The sequence below is a fragment of the Bison bison genome, unplaced genomic scaffold, assembly GCF_000754665.1.
Source record: "Bison bison bison isolate TAMUID 2011002044 unplaced genomic scaffold, Bison_UMD1.0 scf7180017864352, whole genome shotgun sequence".
NCBI lineage: Eukaryota > Metazoa > Chordata > Mammalia > Artiodactyla > Bovidae > Bison > Bison bison.
In genome coordinates this window covers 4,323,761-4,346,970 of record NW_011494924.1, presented here as the reverse complement: position 1 = coordinate 4,346,970, position 23,210 = coordinate 4,323,761, and the positions used below count along the sequence as shown (strand labels likewise).

Sequence of the window (23,210 nt, the reverse complement as noted above, 5' to 3'; positions counted from 1 at the left end):
GCCGGTGGGTGTGGCGCGGCAGGCCAGGCCGGCCGCCGCTCGTTCCCTCCACGCTGGGCCTGGGTTCTCGGCGCCCAGGTGCTCCGGAACCTGGCGAGGCCGGCAGGGACCGCAGCGGAGCGGGGCGGGAGGATTGGAGGGCCTCCGGGGAGAGCCTGGCCCGCAGCCTTCGCAGCGGCGCTTGTGCAAGTAAAGGGCTCCTCGTCTAGACCAGCTGAAAGGATCGCTCACAGGTAGGGCGAGGAGGCTTTTGGAAAGGATGTATGGAGGCCAGAGAAGGAGCAGAGTCTTAGCGGAATAACTGGGTTTTGCTTTTTGGCAACAACCGTGGTCTCAGTCAGGAATTTGATCTGGTTGCTTTTTCGTCATTAACTCTATATTCTTCTTTGCCGAATGTGGTCTGTTTAGTCTCACTTTTGACGGGATTTTGGGAATGTGACTGCAGAGCTTTTGGTGTTTCCAGAAATTAGGCGATCGCCTGATAATTTACAGAAATGATTATAGGGAGTTCGTGGGGTTAGCAAAGTCTAACTCTTAATGGCCACAAGCGGAGGAGCAACTAAGCCCATGTGCCACAACTACTGAAGCCCAAGCGCCTAGAGCCTGTGTTTGGCAAAAAGTGAAGCCATTACAAGGAGAAGCTTGTGCACCGCAACTAGAGTGGCCCGTCCCCGCTCCCCGTCCCCCATCACGGCAGCTAGAGAAAGCCTGCACGCAGTAAGGAGACCCAGAGCAATCAAAAATAATAATAATAGAAAAAGATTAAGAGAAAGCTGTCATCTGGACTTCAGATGGCCCCCACACACAGCATGAAAGTTCCAGCTAGAACAGCTTTCTTCAGTGTTTTGATGCCTGAATTATTATTTTTTTTTCCTTTGTTGAATGTTTGCTGTATGGCAGGCGCTATACTTAGAACTCTTTTTAAATGATCTCATGTAAATCCTTCAGTGAGGAAATTGAGACGCAAAGAAGTGAAGTCGAGGGTCTTGGATTCTAGCAGGAACTTTCTTGCTGTTGTGTGGGCCATGTGTGACTTCAGATGACTGTCTTCTCTGAATCTTTTTTTATTATTAATTAATTTATTATTTTTGATTGTGCGGGGTCTTCCTTGCTGCCTGCAGGCTTTCTCTAGTTGCAGTGATCAGGGGCCACTCTCTAGTTGGGGTGCACAGGCTTCTCCTTGTAATGGCTTCACTTTTTGCCAAGCACGGGCTCTAGGCGCTTGGGCTTCAGTAGCTGTGACACATGGGCTTAGTTACTCCTCTGCATATGGAATCTTCCTGGACTAGGGATCAAACCCATGTTCCCTGCATTGTCAGGTGGATTCTTATCCACTGCTCTACCAGGAAAGTCCTGTTCATCTTTGATTTCAGTCTCTGCATCAGAAAATAACCCCAAAAGGGTACTTTTAGAAGCTCAAAATCAGTGTGGTGAATTGTTGCTGACTAGCAGTGTGCATCGGAGAAGGCAATGGCACCCCACTCCAGTACTCTTGCCTGGAAAATCCCATGGACGGAGGAGCCTGGTAGGCTGCAGTCCATGGGGTCACTAAGAGTCAGACACGACTGAGCGACTTCCCTTTCACTTTTCACTTTCATGCATTGGAGAAGGAAATGGCAACCCACCCAGTGTTCTTGCCTGGAGAATCCCAGGGACGGTGGAGCCTGGTGGGCTGCTGTCTATGGGGTCGCACAGAGTCGGACACGACAAGCGACTTAGCAGCAGCAGCAGCAGCAGCAGCAGTGTGTATTAGTCATTGTGTCAGGTTCTGATTTGTCTTGTTCATCAGTGATAAGGAAATGTCACAGCAGTGATCTTTAACTTGACTGTAAGTCCTTTGTCTCGGAGAGGAAAAGATTTCTATCTTGAAAACTATTGTTTTTGGAATATGTTCAGAATAGGTAGGAAGAATGTGGTTTGGGGAATGCTGGAATGAGCTGAGAGAATTTTCTAGAAAAGTGACAAGTATTTTACATCTGTGAGTGAGTGAAAGTTGCTCAGTCGTGTTCGACTCCTTGCGACCCAGTAGACTATACAGTCCATGGAATTCTCCAGGCCAGAATACTGGAGTGAGTAGCCTTTCCCTTCTCCAGGGGGTCTTCCCAACCCAGGGATTGAACCCAGGTCTCCCATGTTGCAGGCAGATTCTTTACCAGCTGAGCCACAAGGGAAGCCCAAGAATACTGGAGTGGGTAGCCTATTCCTCCTTCTTTTTTTTTTTTCCCTCATTGCATTCATGCGCAATTTTAATTCAATTCTTGGAACACCCAAGTAGGTGAGTCAGTGACAATGTTTAACAGCGGATCTTCCCTACTCAGGAATCGAACCGGGGTCTCCTGCATTGCAGGCGGATTCTTTACCAACTACATCTGTGGTAAGGAACAATTTGAGAAGAGAGAAAAATTACAGGAAGGCGTGTGTGTGTGCGCGTGCTAGATGTAAAATAGTGAAACCTTACAGGAGGCTGTTGCATTAGACTTGATGGAAGAGGTGGGTGGTTGATTTTGGTAGCGGCGTGGGGATGGATAGAAGAGGATGGATTGGGGATGAACTTTGGAGGTGAAAAGGATGGATTTAGCAATGGGTAGGATGCAGAAGCTGAGAGGTAGGGAGAAATGAGGGCTCTGTGCTCGTTGCCTTGGTGGTACCATCTTCTGAGGACAGGTGAGGGACAGGTTTAGAGGGAGACAGTGAAAAATTGTGTTGTAGCTCCAAGGATGGCCAGGTGGTCAGTTGGCTGTCGTGTTGGAGCCCTGCAGGGTCTGGGTTAGAGCTGGTGCTCTGGGAGTCCTTGGTAGAAAGCCGTGGTACCAGATGACGGGGAGACAGAGGTTGGAAGTTAAGAGAGAGCCGTGTAAATGGTTATCTTACAGGCTGAGAAAGCAGGTCATTAGGGAAGTGAAGACTTGCTGGGCAGTGTTGCATGCCCTTTGAGGTTTGTGGTTTTGAATCTAAAAAGCAAAACCAGCCTGCTCGTGTGATTTTTCTTTGGCAAAACTCCACCACTTAGGCGCAGAGGAGGAGGCCAGAGGCAAGCAAGGAAAAAAGGCTCATAAGGCAGATAAGCCTAAGATTCTAAGTTGGGAAAGAAGAGGAGGAGGGTCATGGATGAAAACACAGGGAGGTGACCGAGTTGGGAGCTTGCCGAGGTAAAATGACTGTTCGAGTGGAGAGTTTGAAGTAAGCAGTTTTCTGGAAGGAAGGAAAGTTGGATGTTTGAAATCCAGTTTGGGAGGTGAAAAGGCAGACATGGCTCAGACGGTAAAGAATCTGCCTGCACTGTGGGAGACCCAGGTTCGATCCCTGGGTCCGGAAGATCCTCTGGAGAAGGAAATGGCAACCCACTCCAGGATTCTTGCCTGGAGAATACTGGATGCACTCAGTGCTGACTGGTTGATGCACTTACTGTTTCCTGGAAACTGGCTGGGTTTTGACCACGGAGTGGGTTTTTCTTGTGCAATAGATGAAAAGGTTGGTGGGGAAGAAGCCAGGGGACTGGGGGGTTATCCCCTTGGGTGTTGACAAGAGACAGAACGGGGGACGGTGAGAGAGCAGGGGACAAGAGCTGGGAGGGGCAGTGGGCAGCAAGGCCCAGGAGCTTCAGAGAAGCTGGGCTTTCGCCAGGAGGAAAAGAGGTTGTGAGAAGTAAGACTGCTTCTCCCTGAAAGCCCCCGGGGGAAGTGGTGTTATCTAGGGGCAAGCAGGAGTCCACCAGGGTAAGTAAGAAAGGCAGGAACTTGCAAAACAGGGTCCTGATATACAGAACTTGATTAACCACTTCTGTCCATTTCCAGAGAGCATTTCCTTCCTGCAGCGGGTGGGGTGGCTGGGCGAGGTTGGGTCTGATGAGATGGAGGTGACAAGTAATCACCTTTTTTGCCTTTTTTTTCTGCCTTTCCTCTTTGCAGTCTGTTTCCCCCCAAGAAAACTTTAATCTTAGTATATTTGAGTTGGAATGGATTCTAAATATGTGTGGAACGTGAAATTTGTGGAATGTCTTATATTCCAAGGCAGTGTTTATAAGGGGGAGATTGCCAGCTCTGCCTGGACATGTCACAGGTGAAGCCATCTTTCATTCAGCCTGGATCACACGATACAGAGTATTCCATCCTGGGAAGCACCTTGTGTGGAAGATCCTGTGGGTCTCCAGAAAGCTTCCTGACAAATCAGATGAGTTAGTGATCTCGATCTTGCCTTGAGAAGTATTATAGAACAGGGCTTGATGGTTCTTTCTGATGGCAAGGACCTAACCTCTTATATGTTTAATTTTTTTAAAGATCATTCTTATTCTCCCATGACATTTGTATATTCAGTATTCATGGATTAAGAAAATACTAAATGACCAGCTTCTATTAATTTAGAAACACTTAAAATGAATTTTGGTTTTATTGATTATAACAACACTTACATACACTTGAAAAATGTTAGATTTGTTCAATCTATACTAAGAGCCAGAAAGAAAATGGTGTAAAAATAGAATGTGCTTGATGGACTCAGACTTGGTAAAAACTCTGTGCTTCCCAAGGGCCCCAGAGCTCACAGATGATCAGAAATCACTTCTGTGATGTAGGGCATATAAGTACAAGGTATTATTAATGATTATAATTACCTGGGACCAGGTGTTATAATAATATTCATTTAAAATGGCTTTCTGCCAACATCAGGTGAATGTTTAAAACTCTTTCCCATTGTAATTATGAAGCATTTTCTCTCCCGTCTCTGTAGCTAAGGAAAAAGTGGTTTGTTTAGGAACTAAATCTAGGTAGTCTCAAACATCTTAGTAGTCATTTAAAACCACTGGGCTTCCCAGGTGGCTCAGTACGGAAAGAATCCGCCTGCAATGCAGGAGCCTGCTTGCAATGCAGGAGACCTGGGTTTGATCCCTGGGTTGCAAAGATCCCTTGGAGGAGGAAATGGCAGCCCACACCAGGATTCTTTCCAGATGGTAGTCATTTAAAACCATTATTGTTGCTTACAGCCCTGAAATCCTCAACCATTATTGCTGAAGCAACGTAATCAAGGTCTGTTGGAGCATATATTTTTGGAATTATTATCTTGCCTGGTTAATTATAGAATTTTGTAACCCACGCCCTTTTCTGAAGTATTCAGTCCAGCGTTTTGAGTTGTGAATGTGTTCAGTTCAAAGAACTAGGATTTGTAAAGAATAGTTAAAGCTTGGAGTTCACTTGGGCATCACATTTAATTTGGGGGATGGAGGTAAATTTAGCAGTAACACTAGTAGCTCTTGGGTTTGTCACTTCCTGGAATTATAGACAGAAAGTTCACTTACATTTTTGTGAGTGGAAATTTATAGGCTTACTCGGCTCATAATTTTGTTAACATTTTTCAAGGAGAATGAGTATATGAAATTAGCCACATCTTCCTGTTACGGGATTAACCGTGGGCAAATCAGTGACCGAAATAATTATCTTAATACCTTGCATATGTTGTTTATTGTGGTCTCATAACTCTCAGAAGAGAAAGGCCATTTTTACAAATGACGTATCTGTGAATCAGAGAGACTGACTAGTCCCAAGGCTCACAGCCAGTTGGTGAATCAGCTCTCGTGTTTATATAATTTTAACCACCTCAGCTTTGTACTTTTTAATTGCAAAGTTTCAAGAATGGCCTTTCAACTGGGTCTCTTCAACATTTAAGGTTTTCAGTTCACCTGCCAAGCGGTAGTATAAATTATAATAGAGAACAGGATTATAAATAGCAGGTACAGGCAACACAGCCTTGGGCAAAGTCCTGTGATAAATTGACTTTAGTGTTGGGAGCTCTTGAGTTTATCTCCTACCTTGACTGTTTATAATACAAGATATTTATATGTTTCAAACACAAGATATTTTGTTAATTTTATTTTTTCCTACTGTGCAGATAAGGCATAGAACTTTTCCAACCCTGTGGATGTTTTCCACAGTAAGATACATGTTTATGGTAGAACTTTTAGGGAAGTATATAGAAAACTAAAACTACCCATATTCCTGCTACCCAGAAAGAGCTATATATTCCTTATTTACTTGTAAATATTGTGTAAACCTAGAGTTCGATTCGGAGAAGGCAATGGCACCCCACTCCAGTACTCTTGCCTGGAAAATCCCATGGACAGAGGACCCTGGTAGGCTGCAGTCCGTGGGGTCGTGAAGAGTTGGACCCGACTGGGCGACTTCCCTTTCACTTTTCACTTTCATGCATTGGAGAAGGAAATGGCAACCCACTCTGGTGTTCTTGCCTGGAGAATCCCAGGGACGGGGGAGCTTGGTGGGCTGCCGTCTGTGGGGTCGCACAGAGTTGGACATGAATGAAGCGACTTAGCAGTAGCAGCGGCAGAGTTCGGTTAATTACATTTATATGTCATATGCTGCTTTTTTTCACCTGAAATTTTCTCATGTTATGAAGAAGTCTTAATTGCCTTCCAGTGCAGGGGATGTAGGTTCGATCCTTGGTTGGGAAACTGAGAACCTACGTGCCTTGGAGCAACTCAGCCCACTGGCCCCAACTAGAGAAAGCTTGCGTGTCACAGTGAAGACCCAGCATGGCCAAAAAAAAAAAAAAAGCTTAATCATCATGTCAAATGATAAAATGATAAAATATTCACCCAGATTAATTCAGCCTCTGTAATTTGTTTAATTGTTCCCATCTTACTACATGCTTAGGTTGTTTCTGCAGACTCACACCTGGAGACATTAAGTTTAGATGCTTGCTTTATGCTTTATTATTGTTGGATGTCAGAGCATGGATGAGACTTCTGAGAGGGCAGAGGAGAGGTGAGAGGAAGTAGTGGAATGAGATGGCAGAGTGGCCCTGTTTCTTTCCCCTGTTCCTTTGTGACTGACACAGATTTCGTTTCTTCACATAACAAGAAATGACTTTTTGTGAAAACTTCCTTTTGTATAGAGTTGAATGTATCTTGTATTTCTCTAGGAATGGATCCCTGAAAGTTGAATTCTTTTTTTTTTTTTTTGTCAACGGCTCTTGATGAACACGGCCAGATCATCTTCCTGTAAAATGTGTTGATTTTCATTTCTGTCAGCAGTGTATGAGAGTTTAGGATCTTTAGATCTTGAGCTACATTGAACAGTCTTTTTAACTGTACAGACTTTTTTTTTATTACCATAATCGGCATTTCTTATGTTCTAATGAGATTAGAACTTTTGTTTGATAAGTTTAATAGCTGTTTGATTTCTTCTGAGTTGTCTATTCATTTCCTTTGCTCATTTTCGGGTCTGAGTTAGTGATTTTCCTGTCAGTCTGTGTGAGAGTTCATTCTGTTAGGACGTAATCTTTTGTCCAGGATTTCTTTTTAAAAGACTGGCTAATAGCTATAAAACATAATCATCAATCTGGTTTTCTGGTGTCAACTAATCCATGTGATTTTTTTTTCCCCCCAAGGCCTGATTATATAGTGTTAAGTCTAAATAATTCCGTTTTTGGATATATGCCTATTACGAGTAATGTTAATTATGTGTTTTGTCTTTCCAGAAAGAAGAAATGATGTAAACCATTCACTCCCCAGACTTTCAGGTCACGGTGGGAAGGAAGGTCAGGAGGAACATGGCCTGGCCACATATTTTTCAAAGAGGAGCTCTGCTTTCCCGGTTCAGCCATCATCACATGGTCGTGTTCCTGCTCACCTTCTTCAGGTAAGTGGACCTCTGAAGCTCTGCTCTTGTCGTTGTTCTTGTTTTCCTTTTGAAGGAGCTGTTTATTGCCTGGCAAGATTGGCCTGACTAATGGTCTGCTGTTCTTTGTGAGCTCTAGTATTGTGGTTCTCCATTCTCGCCTGTATTTGGCAATGTTTGAAGACATTTTTAGTTGTCACGCTGGGGGAATGGGTGCTGCTTGTATCTAGTAGGTAGAGACCAGGGATGCTCCTAAACATCTTACTGTGCCTGGGACAGCCCCCCACGGTAGAGAACTTGGGGAGCCCAAAATGTCAGTACGGCTTCCCTGGTGGCTCAGACGGTGAAGAATCTGTGTGCGATGCAGGAGCTGCAGGTTTGATCCCTGGGTTGGGAAGATCCCCTGGAGAAGTGAATGGCTACCCACTCCAGTATTCTTTCCTGGAGAATCCCATGGACAGAGGAGCTTGGCAGGCTACAATCCATGGGGTCGCAAAGAGTCGGACATAAGTGAGCAACTAACACAAAATGTCAGTACGGCTATGATTGAAAAGCCTTGATCTGATATAAAGTCCTTTAATTGTTAAAACCAGGAGCTTGAAAGCAAAGGCTGTGCATTTCCAGGGAGTACTGTGTACCTCATTGAGCAGCAGAGATGGGCGGAGACCTCTGTGAAGAACTTTGGTTACTCTTCTGAGAGCCTGACCAGTCAGCATGACTGAAGAATCGACCGTGTCTGACTCAAGGGCCCTTGGTAGCTCTCGGTAGTGGTCTGTTGATGACGTCAGTCTGTTGATGACTTTCTGGTGTTCAGGGCACAGTATTCACAAATTCTGTGACTCAGTGTTTTGATTATTTCTTCTGAATAGATTTTATTTATTATTAATGTTTATTGAAGGCACCACAAATGATAATTTTTTTTCAAGGCAGAAACTAGGAAAATGGTTTTCTAATTATATAAGAGTTAGTAGGTAATTTTAGATACTTGCTTTACAGGAAATCCACTTGTGAGGGGTTGAGGAAAAGACAGGCCTCAAGGAAAAAGCTACTGAATGGCTAGTGTAGGGAGTGGCCGCCAGAGGTTGCTAAAGACTTGACCTTATGGAACTGCAACCATGATTTTAAGGGGTTGGAATCCATCACATCTCCATCTTGTAGGTCCAGGGACCTGTTACAAGTGAACATGGGGGTTTATATGGAAGAAGACAAGTTAATTGCTTCTTTGCTTAGCGGAGGCTGTTTCAATGGATAGTTCTTATAAAGCAGTACTCTTTGTTTTTTAAAAGAAGAATTCTAAAATTGGATAAAACTTTGCAATACATCTGTGATTTTATTGAATGTGTTTTCTTTTTTATGGATTCAGCTATATTTCCTCTTTTTTTTGTAGTTACTCGTTGCTCCATGCGTCAAGAAAAACATTTAGCAATGTCAAAGTCAGTATCTCTAAACAGTGGACCCCAAGTGCTTTTAACAAGTCAACTGAATTACTGCCTATGGAGGTAAGCAGAAGAAAGAGCTGGGATGAATTTAAGAAGGGAACCTTGCCCACCCATAAATTAAGTTCTGTTTTATTTCATTCATCCTTTGGATGACTTACTCTTTCCTGTGGTATAAAATCCAAACTGTTCTGCCTGCTTTCTTAGCTTGCTCTGATTTAGGTCTGTTTTACCATTTCAACCAACTTATTTCTCACTGTTTTGAAATCACACAATTTTGTTTTTCTTATTGTTTAGTGGCTAAGTCATGCGTGACTCTTTGTGACCCCATAGACTGCAGCAAACCAGGCTCCTCTGTTCTCCACTGTCTCTTGGAGTTTTTGCTCAAATTCATGTCCATTGAGTCAGTGATGCCATCTAACCATCTCATCCTCCTCCACCCCCTTCTTTTGCCTTTGGTCTTTCCCAGCATCAGGGTCTTTTCCATGAGTCGGTTCTTTGCATCAGGTGGCCAGTGTTGGAGCTTCAGCTTCAGCGTAAGTCCTTCCAATGAATATTCAGGGTTGATTTCCTTTAGGATTGACTGGTTTGATCTCCTTGCTGTCCAAGGGACTCTCAGGAATCTTCTCCAGCACCACAATTCAAAAGCATCAATTCTTTGGTGCTTAGCCTTCTTTATGGTCCAACTCTCACATCTGTTCATGACTACTGGAAAAACCATAGCTTTAACTCTACAGACCTTTGTTGGCAAAGTGATGTCTCTGCTTTTTAATACACTGTCTAGGTTTGTCATAGCTTTCTTTCCAAGGAGCAAGCATCATGGCTGCAGTCACCATCCTAGTGATTTTGGAGCCTAAGAAAATAAAATCTATCACTACTTCCAATTGAAGTGAAGTGAAGTGAAGGTCGCTCAGTCATGTCCGACTCTGCGACCCCATGGACTATACAGTCCATGGAATTCTCCAGGCCACAATACTGGTGTGGGTAGCCTTTCCCTTCTCCAGGGGATCTTCCTGACCCAGGGATTGAACCCAGGTCTCCCACGTTGCAGGCAGATTCTTTACCAGCTGAGCCACAAGGGAAACCCAAGAATACTGGAGCGGGTAACCTATCCCTTTTCCAGGGGATCTTCCCCACCCAGGGATCGAACCCGGGTCTCCTGCGTTGCAGGCGGATTCTTTACCAAGTGAGCTATCAGGGAAGACCACTTTCTCCCCTTCTATTTGCCATCAAGTAATGGGACTGGATGCTAAGATATTAGTTTTTTGAATGTTGAATTTTAAGCCAGCTTTTTCACTCTCCTCTTTCACCCACATCAAGCAGCTCTTTAGCTCCTCTTCACTTTCTTCCATTAGAGTGGTATCATCTGCTTATCTGAGGTTGTTGATATTGTTCCTGGCAATTTTGATTACAGCTTGTGATTCATCCAACTCAGCATTGCGCATGATGTATTCTGCATGTAAGTTAAATAAGCAGAGTGACAGTATACAGCCTTGACATACCCTTTCCCCATTTTGAACCAGTCCATTGTTCTATGTCCAGTTCTAACTGTTGCTTCTTGACCTGCATACAGGTTTCTCAGGAGGCAAGTGAGGTGGTTTGGTATTCTTGTCTCTTTAAGAATTTTCCACAGTTTGTTGTGATCCACACAATCAAAGGCTTTAGCGTAGTCAGTGAAGCAGTAGTAGATGTTTTTCTTGGAATTCCCTTGCTTTCTCCATGATCTAGCTGCTGCTGCTGCTGCTAAGTCGCTTCAGTCGTGTCCGACTCTGTGCCACCCCATAGACCGAAGCCCACCAGGCTCCCCCATCCCTGGGATTCTCCAGGCAAGAACACTGGAGTGGGTTGCCATTTCCTTCTCCAGTGCATGAAGGTGAAAAGTGAAAGTGAAGTCACTCAGTCATGTCCGACTCTTCGAGACCCAATGGACTGCAGCCCACCAGGCTCCTCTGTCCATGGGATTTTCCAGGCAAGAGTACTGGAGTGGTGCCATTGCTTTCTCCTCCATGATCTAGCAAATGTTGGCAATTGGATCTGTGGTTTCTCTGCCCTTTCTAAATCAGTTTGTACATCTAGAAGTTCTCAGTTTAGGTACTGCTGAAACCTAGCGTGAAGGATTTTTGAGCATAACCTTGCTTACATGTGAAATGAGTACAGTTGTGCAGTGGTTTGAACATTCTTTGACATTACCTTTCTTTGGGATTGGAATTAAAACTGACCTTACCAGTTCTATGGCCACTGCTGAGCTTTCCAAATTTGCTGGCATATTGAGTGCAGCACTTTAACAGCATCATCTTTTAGGATTTGAAATAGTTCAGCTGTAATTCCATCATCTCCACTAGCTTTGTTCATAGTGATGCTTCCTAAGGCCCACTTGACTTCGCATTCCAGGAGGTCTGGCTCTAGGTGACTGACCACACAGTCATGGTTATCTGGGTCATGAAGAGCTTTCTTGTATAGTTGTTCTATGTATTCTTGATTCTATTAGGTCCTTACTGTTTCTGTCCTTTCTCACACCCATCCTTGCATGAAATGCTCCCTTAATATCTCCAATTTTCTTGAAGAGATCTCTGGTCTTTCCCATTTTATTGTTTTCCTCTGTTTCTTTGTGTTGTTCATTGAATAAGGCTTTCTTATCTCTGCTTGCTATTCTCTGGAACTCTGCATTCAGTTGGGTATATCTTTGCCTTTCTCCCTTGCTTTTCACTTCTCTTCTTTCCTCAGCTGTTTGTAAAGCCTCAGATAACCATTTGCCGACTTCCATTTCTTTTTCTTTGGGATGGCTTTGGTCACTGCCTCCTGTACAGTGTTATGAACCTCTGTCCATAGTTCTTCAGGTACTCTGTCTACCAGACCTAATCCCTTGAATTTGTTCATCACCTCCACTGTGTAATCAATCATATGAGATTTGATTTAGGTCATACCTGAATGCATAGTGGTTTTCCTTACTTTCTTTAATTTAAGCCTGAATTTTGCAATAAGGAACTCTAGTTCTGAGCCACAGTCAGCTCCAGGTGTTGTTTCTGCCGACCATATAGAACTTCTTCTTAGGCTGCAAAGAATGTAGTCAATCTGATTTTGATATTGACCGTGCATTTGGTGATGTCTACGTGTGGAGTTGTCTCTAAGGTTGTTGTGAAAGGGTGTTTGCTGTGATTGTTGTGTTCTCTTGACAAAACTCTGTTAGCCTTTGCCTGCTTCATTTTTGTACTCCAAGGCCAAAGTTACCTGTTATTCCGGATGTCTCTTGATTTCCTACTTTTGCATTCCAATCTGCTGTGATGAAAAGGACATCTTTTTTTTGGTGTTAGTTCTAGAAAGTATTGTAGGTCTTCACAGAACCGGTTAACTTTAGCTTCTTCGGCATCAGTGGTTGGGACATAGACTTGGATTACTGTGATGTTGAATGGTTTGCTTTGGAAAATGAACCGAGATCATTGTGTCATTGTTGAGGTTGCGCCCAAGTACTGAGTTTTGAAGTCTTTTATTGACTATGACTTTTGAAAGGCAAGCTTTTAAGACTAGATGGCTAGATTTCTTGACTGGGGCTTGACCAGTGCTGTGTGCATAGTGAGTACGTTTGATCATTCACTGACGTGTCATTAACCCTAAAGATGAAATGGCTAAGAGAGGTCATGTGCTCTAAACTCTCAGCCAGCATAAAATTCTTTCTTAACCGTCATTGAAAGGTGACCACCCAACTTCTGCTTTAGTTCTTCAGGGTGAAGAAACGCCTTGTTTTCTCAGGTGGACAATTACATTTTTATTTAACTCTCATTATTCACAAGTTCTTTCTTATGCTAAAGAGAGAGTGTTCTCTTTAATTTTGATCTTAGATTTTATCCTGAGCCTTGTGTACTAAGTTGATTCTTGCTGCCTCTCAAATATTTGTGGAAAATCCGTCTCCCTAAATTTGTCCTGTTTAGGGAGAACATCTGTGCTTCTTCTTCAGCTATAGTTTTGTGATGCCAAGCTCTAAATGTGCTATTTTAGATACAGGCTGATCAGTGTATAGAATAACAGGATTGATTTAGGCACTACAGTTTTGGTTATACTGCCTTTGTTTTTAAAGTCATTGATTGGGGATCCTCAAGACCACCCTCAGATTTGGTGATTCACTAGAGGGACTCACAGGACTCAGCAAATGACTCAAAACTATGGTTGATTACAGTGAAAGGGTACAGAGCAAAGTCAGCACAGGGAAAACGCATAGGGTCAGGTCTAGAGGAAAGAAGGCAAAACCTTCAAGAGCCCCTCGTGTGTGTGTGCGCACGTGCGCTCAGTCGCTCAGTCATGTCTGACTGTCTGCACCATAGATGTGCTTAATTCTTCCAGCAACAAGTCCTGACACCCCGGTGAGGTATTGTCTACCAGGGAGTCCTGTTGGAGACTTGGTGGCAGGATTTTTATTGGGGCTTGTCATACTGGCATCCTCTGCCTGGCATGTATGAAAATTCCACATTCCCATAAGAAAAGCAAGTGTTCAGCACAAACCATATTATTGGGGCAGGCAGTGCAGCCACAGGGAGCCACTCTTAGCAGGGAATGATGGAAACCTTCCCAAGTCCCAAGGTTCCAGGGGCCAACCTTGCCAGATAGACCTGTTTAAGGATACGAATCAGGTATGCTATGTAACTCTTTCCTGCCAGTAACCAGGTCATGTTGTTAGTGTATGTTGAACTTGCATTAACTTTCCTGCTAAGATATTTATTTACTTACTTATTCTAATTGCTGCTTATTAAAATAGGTTTCATGGGAAACGACCCTGATGCTGGGAAAGATTTCAGGCAGGAGGAGAAGAGGGTGGCAGAGGATGAGATGGTTGGATGGCATCACCAACTCAATGGACATGTTTGAGGAAACTCCTGGTGATAGTGAAGGACAGGGAAGCCTGATGTGCTGCAGTCCACCGAGTCGCAAAGTGTTAGATATGACTTAGCGACTGAACAGCAACAACAAATTTTGATTTGTTCAAACTCTGGATTCAGGAGTTCAGATGGATTGGTTATGTAGAAGTCAGGTTCTGACTTATCTAGGATCTTTGTATTTCCGTACCTGCCCTGGTGGAGAGCAGTGCCAGCTTTCCATTTCCTTTTAGACTTAAACATCCAGGTTTTTTCTTTCCTGAAGGCTGCTACTGGGAGCAGAGTGGCTAGGCAGTATTTACTTTCACTCCTCCTGTGTTTCTGTGTCTATAACTGTCTTAACTCTAGCTTCCCTCCAAGCCTGCCTTTCTCGTCCAAAATGGAAAGATCCTTAGAACCAGAAGTATGTGTAAAATCTAAAAAATGTTTTGTTTATATATATTATTCAATGTTTCTTAAGTACACTAAATAGCATCTTCATAAAGTACTTATTATAGCTGTCATGTTTATGTAGAGCTATCTTAGGTGCTTTACAAAAGATGTTAAGCAGACACAGTCTCTGTACCTTGAGACTTTATAATGGATCCCACTGACATGGGCAAACGTTGGAAATAGTAAGAGAACATAATATAAAATCTATGTTTATAGATAATGGAGAGGAAATGGTTGAATCTAATATTTGAGGACAACTTGACTGAAACTTATAAACAGTTTTTTTTAATACAAGAATTTTTTTTTCTATTAAATTAGAAAGTCTTACCACTCCAGACAGCACAGTCCTTCCAGAGTGCAGAGAGTCTAAACTTCTCTCCAGTCTAAAGCAGGATTCAAGGTGCCCTCAGCGTTCCAGCTCAACCTTGAGCACAGATGCTCTTATCAGTTCTCACGGCACCCGATACCAGAGCCCTGAACACACGTCAGCTTCAGCTCATCCTCTGCCCTGCTTCAGGAAGCTCTTTCATGTCAGAAGTTCCCCCGCCCCCACACAGAGCTGTCATTCTGTGATAAACATTCTCGCTTAGGAAACCCACACGGTGACCTTTAGTGCTTCCAGGAAGTGTCCCAAGGCGTAGCAATCATTGTAGCTCAATACAGGCCCTCCGCCACAAGAAGAGCAAAGAGAGCCTCCATCCGCGCAGGAGAGGAGCATGAAGAGCCTCCATCCGCGCAGGCCTCTACAGGCCGGCCCTCCACACGGCAGCTGTGTACAGGTGCCGGCCAGCGTGAGACTGGCAACTTAAAGTCACTCTGTCGGTGACTTTCAGGCTCATTTCCTTCTCTTCTGAGGACATATCTGCCAGTAAACAAATCTGAATAACTAGAGTTCGTCTGTCAGTCCCTCTTACAAGCAAAAATGACCTTTCAACTTGCGACCCACACAGTTTTCCTCAAGATAGTTATCTTCTCGCCTGTTAGTATAGTTGTCTTTATCGGAGCTGCATTATTGATGTAAACTTTCTTCACTAGCCTTCTTTCTTTCATCCTGTTTTCTGAATCTTTTTGTATATCCTGCTTTTTTTCTTTTAGTTTTGGGATTTGTTTGCACTTGTGAAGGAGGCAGTCACTAGTATCTTCAGCTGAATTCTGGCAGTGAAGCAGAAAAAAGCCATTTAAAATCTGTCCGTTTTTGTGACAGCCACACCTGCAGGGAATTTTCGGTGGCTTCTCATGAGAGTGAAGAAAAAACCCTTGAAACCTGGAGCAGCTGCTCGGATGTGAGCTCTGGCTCACGTTGGCTTGTGCCCCACAGGGCTTCATCCTGGGTCCTGTTGAGCCTGGATGGGATCAGGAGTCAGAGCTTGTGGCTCAAGGGAAAGATAGTGAGGTAACTCTCATTGGAAGTATTTAGGGCCCCAAATTGTCACCCTGACGTACTGATGGGTCTCAGTTGTGAGTGTCTCTTCTGCTCCTGAAAGCAGAGTGTGAGTGTTAAGGTATCAATGACAAGACAGATGGCACAAGCCACACAGAAATGAGTCACTGGACTGCTATCACAGTTTATATATTCTCTTGACAATTTGAGGAGTTTTTTTTCTGTGAAGCGATGATGTATTTTCAAAGTTGCTGCTTGTGGTTTTTCTCTTTAATATTCTTTTTTTTTTTTTTAAATCATTTTATTTAGTGAGCTATTTTGTCTTTGGCTGTGCTAGGCCTTTGCTTCTGTGCTAGCGTTTTCTTTAGTCGTGGAGAGCAGGGACTACTCTGTAGTTGCAGGGCACAGTCTTCTCACTGCAGTGGCTTCTCTCGTTGCAGAGCACGTCGCGGCTCTAGGCTCTCAGGCTTCAGTGGCTGCGGCACGTGGGCTCGCTAGTTGTGGCTCGCAGGCTATAGAGCACAGGCTCAGTAGTCGTGGCACACGGCATGTGGGGTCTTCCTGGATCACAGATTGAACCCATGTCTCCTACACTGGCAAACAGATTCTTTACCACTGAGCCACTGGAGAGGGTCCTCTTCTTAATATTCTGAAGTCAGAAAGTTTTCTGTTTTACAAGATTTTTTTTTTTTGATGTGGGCCACTTTTAAAGTCTTTATTGAATTTGTTACAATATTGCTTCTGGTTTACGTTTTGGCTTTTTAGCCTGCTTATGGGGTCTTAGCTCCCTGAACAAGGATCGAATCCTCACCCTCTGCATTGGAAGGCAAAGTCTTAACACTGGACTACCAGGGAGATCCCCAAATTTTCTTTCCTATAATAACCTATCTGAGAAACCATTTAGTACAACTCCTTGATTTGGAGATCCCAATGAGCTATGAGTTTGTATTTATAGAGACTTACTGTTTCAGAAATTAAAACCAAGAAATTAAAAAAATACATTGGTTTTAAGTTATTTAAAAATGAACTAAGTAACCCATAACATGTTAATAACATAAATAACATTTTACGAGAAACGACTTTTTCAAAACAACAAAAAGAATCACTTGCTAAGGAGAGTGACACTGACTTATATTTTTGCAAATCTCTTCATGTCTGACTTAATAGAAGACAATGGATTTTCATGTCTGCTTCTGAATCCAATCTCTTGTAGCAAGATCCTTTGAAGGGTATAAAGAGAGTTTGGCTTTCAGAGATACATAGGGGAAAGGGGAGAAGTATTTTAATAGCCTTTTTAGTTAATTGTGGATATTTATCTTTGATACTATACCAGAATTTGACAAGAGGCAATTTCTTAAAGGTTAGTGACAATGTGGAATCTGAAACTATATTAATTAACTTTTTTATCCTCTTACATTAAGATCCATTTGTCTGTCTTGTCCTTTGAATGGGTCTTGGAAGTGACAGGCTCATTTCATTCTTTTTGGAGGAAATATCTGCCAGAAACCCAAATCTGAATAACTAGCCTTTGTCTGTCAGTCACTCTTTCAAGGAAAAATGACATTCCAGCCTGCAACTCACAGTTTTCTCAAAACAGATGTCTTTCTTTGGTGTGCTGGGTGCCAGATGCATATTTTCTACTTAATGGCACAGATTATTTAAAAAACAGGGGAGTGGGGACTTGGGCCAGATTTAATAAGATTAATAATTTTTAATGCTTGACAGATATTTACTGAGCGTCTAGTATGTGCCAAGGACCTTCTTCAGTGAAGTTGCCCCTTTTTGGGAACTGTGAGGCAGTAAAAGATACAGGGCTTAATAGTATAGTTTGGTGTAACTGCCTCCATCCATACTCAGGCACAGGAGTTTTATCCACCACTGCTTTTGCACCGTCAGTGGAACAGTTAAAAGGGAAGAAGCAGATAGCATTTTAGTGTTATTATGCAAATCGTTGTGGCCTCATGGACCTGTTTGCGTATGGGTTTCCTCAGGTACAGAGTGCTGATTTGCTCTTCTCAACCTCTTCAGGTTTCCGTGAGGGTGGGCGGAGGTGGTTCCAGAAGGTGCTTTGGCCCAGTGAGTCTTAACAGGTTCTTGTTGTGTGACCGCAGATTTGGAGCAGCAACCATTTGTTTCCCAGTGCAGAGGAAGCCACTCTTTTCCTCGGAATGCTGGATACCATTTTCCTCTTCTCCTATGCTGTGGTAAGTTTTAGAATGCTAGGCTTTTCTGTGGAGGAAAGACGTAAATGAGTCCACATCTTATCAAGTTGGTGAGGGATTTTGAATGTGCTTACTGAGGAGAGCTCAGTTTCCCTGGAGTTTATATTTTGTGTCCTTCCCGTCCATCCATGTATCCATCCATCTATCCATCCGTCCATCCATGTGACAGATATTTTGAGAGTGCCTAGTGTATGCCTTGTAGTTTTCTCGTTGAGGGGAATTCCTCAGTGAGCAGCACAGGAAAACTCCCTACCTTTAAAAACTTCTGTTCTTGACTGGGAACTAAGAGAGACAAGCAGTAATACAATGCCATAAGGAAGGACATTACTGAGTGTGTTCAAAGGTGGTAAGTGCTGTGGAGTAGAACCAGGCAGGGAGTGAGTTTGTCCCGTAGGTAGGATGGCCAGGAAGGACCTCAAGAAGAGCAGAGACGTGAGTGTAGGTAGAGATTTCAGAGCCCTTGGCATATAGATGATTTTTTTCAAGATTGGATGAAAATCATCAAGAGAGTTGATGAAGACAGGGAAGAGAGCACAGGGAGAGTTGATGAGGTGCGAAGACTGAGCTGGGCCCCAAGAAACGGGTTCCCGCATTTCCAGCTGGGGAAGACGAGGGATGGGGTGGGGAGGCTGGAAGGGAGCAGGAGAACCACAAGATGGTGGCCGGGCCAGCTCTGACTGAGGTAGTGTCCTGGGATCGGGCAGCTGGAGTCCCTGGCTGGTCATCAGGAACATCTGGTGGCTGCAGAGGTGGCTTGCTGGTAAAGAACCTGCCTGTCAAGCAGGAGATGAGGATTCGATCCTTGGGTGGGGAAGATGCCCTGGAGAAGGAAGTGGCAACCTACTCCAGTATTCTTGCCTGAAAATCTCGTGGACGGGAGCCTGGCAGGCTACAGTCCATGGGGTCACCAAGAGTCAGACACGACTGAGCAACTAAACAGCAGCAGCCGTGCATGTGATGTGACATCCTGGGTGAAAGCCCGAACGTCATCTGCACGTGCTTATTTGGGTGATTATTAGAATGTCCCTTCTGGGAAGAGGAAACTTACAGACACACACAGTTGGAGCAGATGTTGGATCATTCAGCCCAGCCTTTTCGGTACAGAATCCCATCCAGTGGTGCTTCTCCTTCAGCCTTTGAGGAAGTATTAGAGGAAGTCTTGTGGTCTCATGGTGGCTCATTGCTAGCAAGTAGCTATGATACTCAGTATCAAAATGGAATTTAACTTTTTTTTGGATCGTTTCCTTATCTATTGAGTTATGATGATAATATAGTTGTCTATAGGATTAAATAGGTTTAGGAGATAAAAGATAGGTGCCATGAAAAATCAGTGATCTGGATTTCTCTGGCTGTCCAGCATTTAAGACTCTGTGCTTCTAGTACAGGGGATGGGGATTTGATCCCCATCTAACACCTACTGTGTGGTGCAGCAAAATTAAAAATTAGGGATCATAGCTTTTTATATTGAACTGCATTTCGTTCTGTAACTTCCAGGTATTGTCTGGGCATTTGGAGCAGTACAGAATAAATTAGGTCCCTAATGGGAAACACAATTGAGAGATTTTCTTCTCTGCTTTTACTGTATATAAGGTTGTTGTTTAGTCGCTCAGTCGTGTCTGACTCCTTTGTGACCCCATGGACTGTACCCCCACAGGCTCCTCCATCCATGGAATTTTTCAGGCAAGAATACTGGCATGGGTTGCTATTTCCTACTCCAGGGGATCTTCTTGACTCAGGGATTGAACCCTTATCTCCTTTAGTGATTGCTGCTGCTGCTGCTGCTGCTGCTGCGTCGCTTCAGTCGTGTCCGACTCTGTGCGACCCCATAGACGGCAGCCAACCAGGCTTCCCGTCCCTGGGATTCTCCAGGCAAGAACACTGGAGTGGGTTGCCATTTCCTTCTCCAATGCATGAAAGTGAAAAGTGAAAGTGAAATGAAAGTGAAAAGTGAAAGTGAAGTCGCTCAGTCATGTCCGACTCTAGTGACCCCATGAACTGCAGCCTACCAGGCTCCTCCGTCCATGGGATTTTCTAGGCAAAAGTACTGGAGTGGGGTGCTATTGCCTTCTCCACCTTTAGTGGCAGGTGGATTTTTTACTGTTGAGCCACCAGGAAAACCCTGTGTATAGCATAACACCCTGTAAATTGGAGCTTTAGAACATAAAATTTTCTCTAACACGGGCGGGTGCCTCTTTTGACTTAGTGAAGGGTTGACAGTAATGAGGGAGAAACATTTATTATGATGTTTATCATCTAAATTTATGTGTGTGTGTATGAAAGTCACTCAGTCATGTCTGACTGTGACCCCATGGCCTATACAGTCCATGGAATTCTCCAGGCCAGAATCCAGAATACTGGAGTGGGTAGCCTTTCCCTTCTCCAGGGGAAACTTCCTAACCCAGGGATCGAATCCAGGTCTCCTGCATTGCAGGCAGATTCTTTATCAGCTGAGCCACAATGTATCTATTATATGTATAATATAGTCAATTTATTAGAAACACCTGTATCTGAATTCAGGTATTTAGTTAAGACATTTATTCATTTTACATATTTGTGGCAGAAACCTGAAGTGTGTTGCCCTTAGCTTTTTGGTCTGCCTTCCTGCTGTGTGTGTGTGTGTGTGTGTGTGTGTGTGTTAGTTTCTTAATTGTGCCTTCCTGCTGTGTGTGTGTCTGTGTGTGTGTGTTAGTTGCTTAGTTGTGTCTGGCTCTTTGCAACCCCATGGACTGTAGCCCGCTAGGCTCCCCTGCCCATGGACTTCTCCAGGCAAGAATACTGGAGTGGGTTGCCATTCCTTTCTCAAGGGGATCTTCCCAACCCAGGGATCGAACCCAGCACTGGCAGGCAGATTATTTATCTTCTGAGCCACCAGGGAAGCCCGGAACATCCTGCCATGAGCTCAGCCTTTTAATTCCTACCACTCAGTGGGAGGAAAACAGAAAGCAGAACACTTGTACTTATCTTCAACTAATTACCGTCTGTGCCTCCCTGTACTCCTTGCCTCGTGGTGTGATGAAGCCCAAGGGTTAGATGAAACAGGCAGGGCACGTGGCCCCGTCGCTTCTGTTCCGTAGGACATGTTGTAACATCTTCATTCAGAATGCAAATAGCTAAGACGAATCCCTTTGGGAAAGCAGATACTGATGTTGGAGTTCATCTGTTCTAGAAGATGCAGTATATTTGTGTGCTTGTTTTATTATAATTATTCTTTTTTTCCCCTAGGTGTCTCAGGCAGTTATGGGGGGTCAAATAGAAGGAAAATTTGCCCTGAATTACACTGTCTTGGTGCATGAAATGTTTACAGTGTGCAGAAGCAGTTGTCATTTCTTGAAACACTGGTGAAACTGATACAGAGGTTAGGCTAAGCACGAGAGTGAGGTTAATTTTTGTGTTTTGTTTGCGTCATTTGCTTTAGAATGTATCGTACTTTTTCCAGGCTGTGTTGTTACCCAGAGCTGTAAAATTAAATGCTTTCTTCTTAGGGCCTTTTCATCAGCGGTATCGTCGGGGATCGGCTGAATTTGCGATGGGTTCTGTCTTTTGGCATGTGCTCTTCTGCATTAGTGGTAAGTTGAAAAGTGTTGTTGTTTTCATTCCAGTTACTGTTATCTTGGCCAGGAATTTTAGAATCCAAGCAAGCCCCCTACTTCTGTCTATAGAATAGTAAAATGAATCTTTGGTTTTCTGATCCCTTGGGTGCCTTTTTGGTTAAGGGACATCTTGAGAGTGTGATTTTAATCCCACCCTTTCCTTGATTCTCAGTCACCAACAAAGGTCACAGTGTAACTCGAGTGGTGTCCATTGCTCTCGAGAACCCGGCCCCAGCTCTCTTCTGCAGTCACGTCTGCCCTGCATGTCAGCCCTCTGCTCTCCCAGACCAAGCTGCCTTCCGTGGCCCTCACGCATCCTGCTCCTTTCTACCTCACTGCTATTGTTCCTGCTCTTCTTCCTGCCTTCAGTGTCCTCCGTTCAGCTCTTCATAGTCTAACTCAGTGTCTCCTTCAAGTCACTGGCCAGATGACCCTTGTTTCCTCATGCCTGACTTTATCCACCCGGCTCCTGGAAGTTGTCACTCCCTGTCCTGAGCCCTCGCCCCTGACTTTCCACGGAGGCACTTCCTTTGTCTGCTGCTCAGCCTGCTTGTTTCAGGTCAGGCTTGTTGCCCCTAGGAGCCTACAGCAGGGTGGTGGAGACCATAGATGCCCCAGGGCTGCACTGCCAGGCTTTCAGGCCTTCCCTTGCAGCTTCTAGCTGTGGTTTCTCCATGCTTCAGGCTCCGCTTTTCAATACCTGCACCCAACATTGCAGTGAGGGTCCTGTGAATCACTGTGTGGGGGGCATTTAGAATGGTTCTTGGCGTACTCAGTGCTCCAGAGGGCAGGATCCATATTAGAATCATCTGTATTTGTTCACAAGCATTTGTTGATTGAATAAAAGCATGGAGCTTAGTTAGACTCTATTAATTGTTTTTCAATGTCTGCCATTGGTGTATGGGGAAAAAATTATTTTCCTTTATATTTCAGAGATTGAAGCACCTTATTCATAAGCTGCTCACCCACATATATGTAGAGACTGTTTTAAAACCTGGTTTAGGGTTTTTTCCTAAACCCAAATGAACTTTTTGGCCAACCCAATGTTTTCTTTCTTTTTTTTTTTAACACACTTTTATAAAAGCTGAAGTATGTCCGTAAACTCACCCTTTTCAGTGCACAGTTTTGAATTTTGACAAGTGACTAGTCGTGTAACTGCCACCTGCCTTCTGTCCCTGGCCTCTAGCAACCACTGCCCATTTTTCCTTATGGTTTCCCTCATTGCAGAATGTCATGTAACTGGAATCATACAGTATTAGACATACCCTGTTTTTAAGCCCATGCCAAACATTCCCAAAGGAGATTGACTACAAATAAAATGCCCACCCTGAGCAGAACACCTGGAAAAAAGCAGTCACTTGATACATGCCACTGAATGACTGAGTCAGTCACAAGCTGTGGTGATACACTGAGTATCACCATAAATAGTGATAGTTAGTAAAAATAAAAATAGTAAAAATAGCTGGTGCTTTCTGGCCCCCACAATGTGCCTGGAAATTTACACATGTTATGGTGGAAATCAACACACGTGAACTCCAGTAGTCTTTTTTACCGTCCTCCATAAACAGGAAGAAAGGGAAATAGATGTAAGATGAGGTCACACAATGGGGGCTCAGTCTTTTAGAGTGGAGGATGCAAGCTGGAGGGATGGTCCTTGCT

General features: G+C 43.9%; 1 protein-coding gene across 2 annotated transcripts in view; it reads left to right on the top strand.

Annotated features, from left to right (window-relative positions):
- The window catches only part of SLC37A3 (solute carrier family 37, member 3), a 47,626-nt gene that overhangs the window by 296 nt on the left and 24,120 nt on the right, over window positions 1-23,210 (top strand). Inside the window, exons 1-5 of one of the 2 annotated variants that reach the window (XM_010854948.1) lie at window positions 7,563-7,646; window positions 8,219-8,389; window positions 9,013-9,124; window positions 17,851-17,943; window positions 21,444-21,527. In XM_010854948.1, the coding sequence (XP_010853250.1) occupies window positions 8,340-8,389; window positions 9,013-9,124; window positions 17,851-17,943; window positions 21,444-21,527 (339 nt within the window). In that variant the 5' untranslated portion in view covers window positions 7,563-7,646; window positions 8,219-8,339. Of the gene's footprint in view, window positions 1-7,485; window positions 7,647-8,218; window positions 8,390-9,012; window positions 9,125-17,850; window positions 17,944-21,443; window positions 21,528-23,210 lie in introns of those variants that run through there. The other variant, XM_010854947.1, reaches the window with a different exon arrangement.